The sequence below is a fragment of the Neophocaena asiaeorientalis genome, unplaced genomic scaffold (genome assembly GCF_003031525.2).
Source record: "Neophocaena asiaeorientalis asiaeorientalis breed wild unplaced genomic scaffold, Neophocaena_asiaeorientalis_V1.1 scaffold533, whole genome shotgun sequence".
NCBI lineage: Eukaryota > Metazoa > Chordata > Mammalia > Artiodactyla > Phocoenidae > Neophocaena > Neophocaena asiaeorientalis.
Window position 1 is genome coordinate 1,022,882 of NW_020172671.1, and position 12,154 is coordinate 1,035,035.

General features: G+C 34.5%; 1 protein-coding gene and 1 pseudogene across 2 annotated transcripts in view; both read left to right on the plus strand.

The window, feature by feature from the left end:
- CSMD3 (CUB and Sushi multiple domains 3) overlaps window positions 1-12,154 on the plus strand; it is a 1,062,125-nt gene that overhangs the window by 792,334 nt on the left and 257,637 nt on the right. For both annotated transcript variants that reach the window (XM_024739588.1, XM_024739590.1), the window contains one exon: window positions 1,847-2,041. In XM_024739588.1, coding sequence (XP_024595356.1) covers window positions 1,847-2,041 — 195 coding nt within the window. The remainder of the gene's footprint in view (window positions 1-1,846; window positions 2,042-12,154) is intronic.
- LOC112396081 (28S ribosomal protein S31, mitochondrial pseudogene) lies at window positions 2,529-3,213 on the plus strand (annotated as a pseudogene).

The following is a 12,154-nucleotide window of genomic DNA, read 5'->3' on the forward strand; positions in this document are numbered from 1 at the left end:
CATCTCCCTTTCACCTAGTCTGCTCATTACCCTTCAATGCTCAGGTTAGATGTCAGTTCTTCAGGAAGGTTCTGAATGCTTCTCCTTATGCAGCACACATCACAATCACAAATATTTATTTAGTTATTTTCTTTATAGACTGTAAAAGCCATGAGGGCTAGAATATTTTTTCATTGTCCACTGCTGTATTTCTGGTGTTAGTTGGATAATGGACTCTTAAGTATTTATTTGTTGGAAAGAAGGAAGGAAAGAAAAAAAGTGGACCTTTTTAATTCCTCTGGTATTCTAAATATTAAAATCATGTAAATGTTTGTTTCCACCATTTCCTCTTTTTTTTGGGCTGCGTTGGGTCTTCGTTGCTGCACACGGGCTTTCTCTAGTTGTGGCGAGCAGGGGCTACTCTTCACTGCGGTGCGCATGCTTCTCATTATGGTGGCTTCTTCTGTTGCGGAGCACCGGCTCTAGGTGCCAGGGCTTCAGTAGTTGTGGCTCGTGGGCTGTAGAGCACAGGCTCAGCAGTTATGGTGCACGGGCTTAGTTGCTCTGCGGCATGTGGGATCTTCCCGGACAGAGCTCGAACCCATGTCCCCTGCATTGGCAGGCAGATTCTCAACCACTGTGCCACCAGGAGAGTCCCCCACCGCTTCCTCTTTAGTTGAATTCAGAGAAGTCTACTGAAGTATTTTTTCCTAAAGCATAAATTTCTCATCATTTCCTATAAATGTTGAAGCACTTTGAACTCTGCAAACTTTAATGAATGGAATAAAAATATTTTTTCTGTTAAAATAAATCAGATTTTGATATGTTATAACAATATGATTTCTGTAATAGCCAAACATCAAGATATTGTTGACTTAAATTCCAGTGATTCCACGAGTCCTATCCAAAGATACACCCACCTCCTGAATTCCCATTAATATAAATTCTAATGTAGAAAATCACATTTGTTATCTTGAATTTGCAATGGCCCTTACATTGCTCATCTCTCTTATTTCTTAAGCAATCTATAATAATAACAAAATGGAAATATTAAGGTGTTACCCAGATCTGTTAACAACACAGTGTTCTACTACTTTTTTACCAGAATGGATGAACTGATCTGTTTCTCTACATATTTTCAAAATATTCTCTCAGTCTCTCTAGTTTACTACCTGGGTCCACAGAAAACAGTTCTTTGTTGTGAATGGACTTTACTTTTCAATTTGTCTGTTACTATTAGCTTTGAAAGTTATTGGCTTTGACATAGACTCTCTGTCCAAAAAGATCATGGTTTGGATATTATAAAGATTTTGTTACTCTGTTTTAATGGGCAGACCTCTGACAGAAATGTGGGGAATGAGGTAGGTTAAGAGAAATGGTATCAGGGCAGAGACATAGGGGCTTTTACTTTCTTCATAGTGATGAACTGAGATCAACATAAGCAGTAGTACTGTATCTATGTTCAGTCACATGGAATGAGTGTACATCAATTGGGGGGAAGATCTTTTAAATAATGAAATATTAAATAAAGAAATAAGTTCTTTTCCAAAATAATTCATTTAAAATACTTATGCATGGATTATAGCACATAATTTATAATAAACCACAAAACCCTGTTTGACCATAAATATTAGATACTGATTTTAATGAAAAGACCAATGAAGAATTTTATCTTTTACTAATCAATGTGAATTAGCAAAACGTCAGATATGGTTAAGGACTACTTTGTACTTTGAGCCCTCAAACAGAGGCAGAAAGGGTGTTGGTGCTTTCTGTTTTATCTAGAGGTAGAAATGAAGAAATATTAAAAGTTTCATAGAATATTGTATTTTAAAGTAACTAATTTTATATCAACATTGTTTTACAGCAAAACTCCGAGAGTCCTGCTTTGATCCAGGCAACATAATGAATGGCACCAGACTTGGAATGGATTATAAATTAGGGTCAACAGTCACCTATTACTGTGATGCTGGCTATGTTCTTCAAGGTTATTCAACACTCACCTGTATCATAGGAGATGATGGAAGACCTGGATGGAATAGAGCCTTACCAAGTTGTCATGGTAAGAAAATACTTTTTGGCTGAGTTTTTATTATTAGAAAGAATTAAGAAATGTTTAAACCTGCTTCTGTTTTTTTTTTTTAATCAACCATTTAAAATACAGTCTACAAGTGTGGTATAGGCAATGCAGAGATTTTATCAAGGATTTAAAAATTGGATTCTGTAAAGAAATGGTTTTGAAAAAATGCTCATATTCCCAGGTGTCTCTAAAGCAATGTGCACGTTATAGTATGCCAGCTCTCTGAGAGCAGGGATATTGCCTCTTCTGTTCATTTGTGTGCCCTCAGGATTTAAAGGAGTACCTGACACTTCAGGTACTCAGGAAATACTGACTGAGTAAATGAGGAACAGACACACTGAAACTCACATTTCAACAAAAGTAGATAAATGCAATAACAAATATTATCAAAATTCAGTGATAAATCTTTATCTGAAATAGGGATATAGAAAAATAGACGCTTTTCCTAAGAATAGGTTGTCTAAAAACAATGACCAAATTGGAGCTACTCAGGCAGCTCCAGCAGCATGAGGAAGACCCAAGGGCACAAAAAGATGGAGAAATACCTAAAATTAGTTTCAGTAACATAATATCAGATATGAACGTTGCCAGATCTACTACAGCTAGAGTTACTACAAGACCAGTACATCAGTTTCAGCGTGCTGAAGGATCTGACAATGATCATAGCCAGGAGAAGATCACTTATCCTAGAAAAAAATCTTAGGAAAAATATATTCAAGAAGAGACTTAATATCTTTGAGATTAAGGCAGTTAAAAGAGGCACCTGAAACAGAAACATCACCTTCACTTGGGATATGGAATTTGCTAAGCAGTTAGCCACAATAAATGAACAGCCCTTTCAGAATGGTTTTGAACAGATGACCTAGTGGACAAAAGAAGGGAAACTGTGGGAGTCCCCAGTTAACAATGAAGCAGGTCTTAATGATGATGGTTCAGAAATTCATCGATATATATTTCTTGATAAATAACTGGAGGATTTTCCAAAATAAGGGCCAATCCACCATTTCATAAAGCTGGTTTCGAGTGACCTTTCCAAAAACCCATATCAGAGTGTTACACAGAAGTGGAACACAGAGTGGTTTAAAAATTATTTTAATGAAAAACAAGTCATTCTCAAGGAAAGTTACGTACAACTCAGTTGCAGACCCTGGTAATTTTAACTTCAAGCTCTTGGAGATGGGTGTTATAACTAAATAAAACAATTTTACTAGTAAAAGCCTAATGCTGCATGTTCAAAAATCACATACTTATACATAACTCTTTTTTTTTTTTGGCTAGAAAACCAAGTTTTTGATTTTTGTTTTCTTTTGAAGCTGAAATTGCAGTGTATCAAAATTAAGGATTTTGGCAAATCTAAACGTCATGTGACATTCAACAATTGTATTGAACCCTCAAGTCTTTGTAATTGATATCCCATTGCAATCAACTTTGCTAATAAGCACTGTCATCTTATTGGTAGTCTCACTGTTGCTAGCGAATCAGTTACACGTATACATATGTCCACTCTTTATTAGATTCTGTTCCCATGTAGGTCATTACAGAGTACTGAGTAGAGTTCCCTGTGCTCTACAGTAGGTCCTTATTAGATATCTATTTTATATATAGTAGTGTGTATATGTCAATCCCAGTCTCCCAATTTATCCCTCCCCACCTTACCCCCTGGTAACCATAAGTTTGTTTTCTGTGACTCTATTTCTGTTTTGAGATAAGTTCATTTTACCCTTTTTAAAGATTCCACGTATAAGTGATACCGTATGATATTTGTCTTTCTTTTACAACTGTTTATTATTGAAGATAGAGATACAGTGCAAAATACAGTTTAGTAAGGAGAAACAATGATATCACCATGGGAAGTTACCACAGACTCCCTGGTCAGTTGAATGATCCTAACGCATTGTACAAAATTGACATGGGAATGATATCATTCAGGGCAGATTTTCCAAACTATGTGTCACCACCAGTGAGTCATAAAATCAATTCACTGGATTGTGACTAGCATTTTTATAATTGATATAAAGTTGAATAAAATAAAATAAAAGATAAAGACAAAAACATTATAATTCAAAGAACGTAGTAAGGATATTGTTTTCTGGAACTGTTTTCAGTTATATATACAGAGATAAATAAAGTGCAGTAAATAAATATATACCCATATTTGAGTGTGTGTGCATGTAGGTGTGTATGTATATGTTTGCAATGATATAAAGTGTATGTATTACTGTGAATTTCAGTGGAACAGGAAAACCCAGCAACTCTGATCTGATGATTAAAAGTTTGGATTTTTGGGGACTAATACACATGGTAATTTTTCTTAGTTATATAATGTATTCATCCATTTGAATTATATGTGTGTGATTTCTGAGTTACACAAGTCATTTGACCTCTCTAAGCATATCGTCTCTCATTTGTAAAACATGGATAATTGAAATCTTTGCTTCAAAATGTTGTTATAAGAAATTAAGAAAAGATAGGTAGCTACTAAATGGTCATTCTATTAATATCAGAACAATTGGTTAATTCTTGAATTAATGATTTCATCCATCAGAAGTTAAAGGGAATAAAAAGAGAAATAATTACTTTGGATTTAATCCTGACAAAGAGAAAAAAAATAATTGATGACATGGATGTTTATAGGAAATGTAAGAGAAAGAGTGATTTATTATCTTAGAATTTAGAGCCATACAAAGGAGAAATCTGTTTATACGCAGAAAAGCGTACTAAACTTAGAAAAACACTTTTCACAATTTACTGTCAGTAATCATTAAGAAACCATAGAAAATTTCCAGGAGCCAGAAAAGAAATAATCAAAAATCTGATGGGGAAAAATCAAAGAATACAGAAAACTACAGATCAAGAAGCTAAGTGTTAATCACTGGAATAAATAGTTAACTAGGTAGACTTCAGTGACTTAAGTGGGAAAGGCAGGAGCTCCAAAATATATTGCATTCACAAATAATATGCTCGCCTAAGATAATCCTATGTCTTTCCAATATTTCCAATGTTTCATGGGTCAATTATAGCCCAGTTAAGTATATTTCATGTTGGTTGAACAGTACTATCTACAGACAATTTGGAGGGAAGAGCAGACCTGAGTTCATGTCCTCTTACTGTATCTATAACCTGAAGCAAGCTGAACCTTGATTTTTAAACCGTTAAAGCCTTTTAAATCTTTAAAGTAATAGTTATTAACTCAATAGATTATTGTGAAGATTAAGCTATTAATCACAATACATGCAGAAGGCCTAGTAAAGTTCCCAGCAAATACTGGCATGTTAATACATGTGATTTTTAATACAATGTTCTAAAAGAAGCATATCACTGGAAAACATGCATTGCACTTTGCATTGTATGTTATGTTTTAGTTGAACTAGTACATTTTTGTCATTTCAATATTAATTAAATCTAATTTATTAATGTTATTATATGAATACACATTCACTCATTCCTAAAAATAGCACAGGAGTTGATATTTTAAAATTTCTTAAAAGAGAATAATTTTTACCATCACTTACAACGGTTATATCAGACTTTTAGTTATAATGGTAAGATATAAAAATCAGAAGTTGGGATTCCCTGGTGGCGCAGTGGTTGAGAGTCCGCCTGCCGATGCAGGGGACACAGGTTCGTGCCCTGGTCTGGGAAGATCCCACATGCCGCGGAGCAGCTGGGCCAGTGAGCCATGGCCGCTGAGCCTGCGCGTCCGCAATCTGTGCTCCGCAACAGGAGAGGCCACAGTGGTGAGAAGCCCGTGTACCACAAAAAAAAAAAAAAAAGAAAAAAAAAATTCAGAAGTTATTTAATTAATGCTTTAATTTAAGGTACATTCATTTTAAACATATGACCATAACTGATCATTTCTATTATAGCAGAGAGAAAAGGAAAGCCCGTTTTTTAGAACTAGATATACTTAACTGTAAACAATGATTTTAAGACAAGGAAAAAGCCTGGGTCAACTATGTGACCTTGTTCAATGTATTTATTTTGCATATCTAAGCATGAGATAATATTGTGTAATTTGCAAATTTGTTGGGAGAATTATTTTAAATAACTTATTTAAAGTGTTTAGTCCTGTGGCTGTTACTGTCACACACTAAGGAGAGCTTAATACATTTTAGTTTCTTGATCAGGTTCATATGCATCTATTTGTTTTCCCTTATGGTGATTATACAGAAATCCAAAATATACAGGACTCACTGACTTTCAGATTTAATAAATTAATACTTTAAAAGTCAAAATTAGTGCATAAATCATGTGCAATAGAGCTAGAAGGGTTTGTTCTTTATAAGCATAAATTCCTTTTAAGATAAATTTTGTATTTTTTAATCAAAGTAAAATGTGCATATGATAATTAAGAATACAGAGAAGCGTACCATTTAAAGCAATATAAATCAATGTTCATCTGTCCTACCCCTCTCTATTCTCCTATTCCTCAGCTGAGTTTTCTAATAATTTCTATTTTCTCTGATGGCCCTCTCTGTGACTCTGCATAACATGAAGCTCTGTTCCTTGATTTACCAATATTAGACAATATCTACTGATTCCCTGATATAAAAGATAAGTAGTTATGTCACATCCGCAGCTCCTCTCTTCAGTGTTTCAGTTATATTATTTTTGGTTATTCTAGTAATTGCCTTTGTCATGTATTAATTTGCTTATGCCTCTATTTGTAATTTCATCCATGTTTGAGAATTAGGTTGCCAGTCTTTGCTGCTTTTTATGCTAAGTCTTACCCCATGGAAGGAATCCTGACAAAAGTCTCTGATAATGGGAGCAGGAAATTTTGACTGACTGGTAGCCTTTGTCGCAGAGTACACGAGTAGGGAGTTAGCTATTAGACTGTGATCCTTAATGCCATCAGAAGATAGATTTTTATCATGGTTCAGGATTAAGTGTACATTTTAAATCTGAAGAAGATATTTTTAAGAGCTTATGTTGGACACTGCGAGATTATATTTGTCACAAGTAGATCCAGAATGATAGCATCCTGTGGTGGGTCCTTCTCAATGTTGAGAAATCCTGCAGTTGATCTCGTGAGAATGTCACATATATTAAATGATGGCAGAACCGGATATCTGTACCTGCAATCCACTTTGTGATAAAAAAAAATGTGTTTGGAACATAATTTCTTCTCTTCTTATTTTTCATAATTTTCATATCTGTTGAAACCCTGAGATATTTTATCTATAGACATACTGGATTAAAAGAGAAGCCATATAGCATTCTTATCCATGATCTGATTCAATACTAGGTAAATGTATTAAAACACAAATGGTGACAGAATCCATATTTTCCCTTAATATTCATTACTTGATTTATTTCACCTAATGGTATTCCATTTGTTTATATAAATACATCTCTACCCTGATCTAGGGCACCAGTCATCTCTTACCTCTTAACCTCTCTCCTAACTAGTTTCTGTCATTTTCTTGTTTCCCCATGCAGTCTCTTCTGAACACAGAAAAGTAATCTTTAAACCATACATCACATTATATCACATATTTACTCAAAATCTATCAGTGCTTCCTAAATCTGAAAAAATGCCAAAGATCATATAATATAAAGCTCTACTTAATCTACCTATATACAACCTGACCTTCCTAAATATTTTCCCTTTTTACTTTATTCTTTGAGCCACACTGGCCTCCTGGATGGTTCTTCAAAGCACTCATCACACTTCTGCCTCAGGGCTTTTGCACTCCTTGTCCTTTCTGCCTAAAGCTTTTCCCCCAGCTCTCTGGCTGGCTAGCTTTTTCACTTCTTGTAGGCATATGATCACTTGTCTTTTTAGTAGAAAAGCCATTTCTATTTACTTTCTCCTGACTCCCCAAAGCTCCCAGGATGAAATCAATGTATCTAAAATTGAAACAGTATATCCTGGGTAAAGATATCTCTGATATGTAAATCATTAAATTTGGGAATACTGACCACAGTACCAATGCAATAATTTTGTTGATTGATTGATTGAGGCATAATTGACATCTAACATTAATTTCAGGTATACAAATAATGGTTTGATATTTATATGTATCGTAAAATGATCACCACAGTACGTCTAGTTAATATTTGTCACCATACATATATACAATTTTTTTTTCTTGCGATGAGGACTTTTAAGATCTATTCTCTTGGCAACTTTTATGTATGCAATACAGTAGTATTAACTATAGTCACCATGCTGTACATTGCCATGATTTTTTATTCTGTAACTGGACCAATGCAATGTTATCGATCTTTTCTACTGCTGTAGGCTACAGTGAGCACCCAAATAGTATATAATTATAATGTAAGACCCTAAGAATAAACGTATTTGGACGGTTAAAGAATCAATAGTTTGCCAGTTATTCTAAAGAGAGAGTATCATTCATTCCTTTTTTCTCAGGTGTTTAGGTGTATCTATATACCTGGTCCTGTACTAACTATTAGGGATAAAGACATGAATTCAATATAGTCCTTCCCCCCTGGAGAGTTTACAATCTGATGAGATACAGACAGATAAGGTACATTGCTAGAAATAAAAGTAGAGTATCGTAAGAGCAGCATGGAGGTGCCTCTGACCCAGTTACAAAGAGAGATCAGGGAAGTCTTCCTTATGAAAGTGATACATGAACTGAGTCTTAAAAGTATAATTAAGAAGGAACCAGGTGAGACACAAGGCATGAGGAGATGTTATACTTCACACCTAGGGTTCAGCATATATAAAAATGTAGAAACAAGAGTAAACAGGAATGTTGGTAAGCAGCTCAATAGGCAAAGTGTGCATGGGGAGGAGATAATAGCTTATCTGTATTGAACACAGTTTGAAGTTTTATATACATATTATTTTATATCTCACCACAACCCCAAGAATTAGGGACTGCTAAAATTCTCATTTTACACATGAGGAAACCAAGACAAAGAGAGATTCAGGTAGTTGCTCAGAGTCATACTTGCCTAGCAGTCTTGTTTAGGAGTCCATGCTCTTAATCACTGCCCTAAAGGTAGGCTGAGCAATTCTACAAATGACCTTCTATTGATCTTTTTATATCTCTAGAGCCTAAGGATGCCTGGCTCTGAACCAACATACTAGTTGTTTAAATGCTTCATGAATGAAGACAGGGCACCAGGAAAAGTGTGAGATTTTGGATTCTCCACTTATTTCTGTAATCTTCCTTTAGGCTAGGTATGAGAATTAAGAAAAGGTAAATTCCTACCAATAACTGATACAAAAGTGTTCACCTGAAATGGATTTTTGCATTTCATTTGAAATATAGCTCTGCACAGAATACACATGCCTTAATAGATATAGTCATTAACTCAGTTCTCTTTTAAATCTGCAACGTTATTTTTAACACCTTTGTTTTGCTCATGTTAACATAAATCCTGGATTCTGGAAAAAAATTAACTGAATCGCCAATGACCTGTACGACTGATCAAAGTGCATGAACACAACTATGTTAAACTTAGACATCCAGTAGTCATCTGACACCACTGTTTATTCAACTTCCAACTGCATGTGAAATGATAAAAGCTTTTAAAAGGAGAGCTCTCTTACCCTAGCAACTGAAGAGAAAGTTTTGAAACAAAGCAAAAGTTCATTTTGTGATTGTAGCTTTCCAACTTTAGAGTTATCTCTCATTAGTAACCTCATATGACCTACTTTTAATTAAATCATATTTTTTATGAAGAATTAAATAATTGAACTTTTATTCCAGATCTTCTGTTTAAATGGCATAATTTGCCTTAGGCTAATTCCTTATTTCAAATATCCTTGAGGTTTACAAAATTTTTTTGAGATGTGAAACGAGTCTAGACCCCATTCCATTATAAATGCATATAGAGGTTATCTAGTCTAATATACTAAGCCATTTAGCATTTGATTTCATTTAAGTATGTGATATAACTAAAGCATGTAGATGAAAGATTCATGAGAAAAGGGCCTAGAGTTAAATTGTTTTAAAGTATCATCAAATATCTGCCTTTAATCAGCTACACATAGGAATTTTGTTCACAGACATAATACACAAATTACTTGTCAGAACCGTGTTCTACAAAGAAGTGTAATACATTCTGTGTTGAAAAAAGTTAAGGTAGTATTGGGATAAAACCAAAGCACACTTCGTTTTCATATGATAGGAGGAAACGTATATGAAAGGAAACAGGAAGGGAAGCTGATGTTATTGAGCACCTGCTAGTTTTCAGGCACTCTTACATACATTATCATTCCAGTTGGCCTCCTGCATGCTCCTTTAGAGAATCATTAACATTGTTATTAATAAATCCCTGCCGGTTTGGATTCTGGAGCATACCATATATAGAGTTGCCCATGTGACAAGCAGTTCAATTGCAAATCAATACCTATAATTCAGAGCATATTTTCTTGTGACCACAGACTTGGAGCTCCTATTTAAACCATTTTTATTTTCCGTGCTTTTGGCATCTCAGTCACTACACCATGTCTCCACATGGGTAGTTGCATGGCCTCTCATCATACTAAGATGCCCCCCTTCTCCACTACCATCTAGTCTATATTTAAGTCAGACCTCAAATATGCCTTCCTAATGTATTGCCAGTTTTTGCAGAAAAATAAGAAAAAAAATTTACACAGAAAGTTGGATCAACCCAGCAATTCTCTCCTTACAGATGAAGAAAGCAAAGCGTGTAACAGTAACCATTAGAAGTCATGGTGAGATTAAAATTGTATTAAGGTAATAGGACAAAAGATCTAAAGATAGCCAAATCTTTTCTTCTACTGGGGAAACAAAAAGTCTGCTAACAAAGTTCATTCCACAAAACCTAGAAGTTAAAGGAAGCAATTTTTAAATTGAATAAGTATATCTGGAATACAATTCACATTGCAGGCAGTCTGTGAAAGATACCATAAAGACAAGACAGAATCTCACACAAATGTATACGGTAAAGAAAGAACAAATAACACTTCTTTTATCTCCTTGAGAGACAAATTGGTGTACCTTTTCTCTTGCATACCTTGTGAGTATACCTTGTAAGAACTCTGAGTTAATTTCAGAAGTATGTGTTTATAGTTTCAAAGGTCAGACGGCTGGAAGCCTTGACTGTAAAATGAAAAGATTGGTCTACTGTGTTTTCAAAGAGACACTGTAAAAGAGGGGAGAGGGAGATTACTGCTTCCCTTCTCTTTATTAAAAACAGAAAATTTCATTTTATATTTATACTTTAACCAGTGAACCATTCATTCCAAGATTCTTGGGGGAGATATATACATAAAAGGTGACAAAAGAGAGCTCTCTGAGCAACAGGGAAGTTGGTTCCTAACCCCAAAACACATTGAGTGAGTTAGATTGAGCCACATGGGAGAGTTAGTGAGTAAATCTGAACCATATGTAGGCTATGGTTCTAAATAACTTCAAGCATAAGTCAACTCTAAGACTAGGTGTTTCTCCCAAAGTTCCAAACCTGAGTTTTAGGACCTTTCTGATGCTGGGAAGAATTTATCAGTCCTATTAGGAAAGGAGACAAAAGAGCAGAAAAGAAAGGGTCCTCCAATGCAACTAATATTTTCCAGATCTTCTTAGGCCAAAGCAACAGTCTCTGAACCAATCTTCCTTAAGAAAAAGAGTAGATAGAAAATCACAAGGACAGGTGGTTTGGGAGGAATCTAATTAGAATAGTAGAGGTTCCTTTCGTGTGTGTGTGTGTGTGTGTGTGTGTGTGTGTGTACTCTGATGAAGCCTATGGACCTTAAAAACATCTTTTTAAATGTACAAAGTAAAATAAATCATGTAAGCTTGAAAGAAAAACCAATAATATTGAAATATAGTTATCAAAGTACATAAAATCTATAATTGAAAAAATACATTTTTGATGTAATAATATATGTACTTCTTAATTAATGCCTTAAATTCGAAGTTCCAGCAGCAAGACTCTAGTACCTACTATAATTTTTAGTAGTGATGAGCATAAACAATATTTTGAGGTATCGGCAATAATTATATATATTAAAAAAATATGTGATTTGGCAACAAAGTCCCATTTACTTCTAATGCTAATGTAATTTGTTGCTTACATTTGAAATTAAAGGAAATGCTAAAATTATAAAAAATTAGTTAGGGTCTAATGAAAATATAGATATCTTTCCCT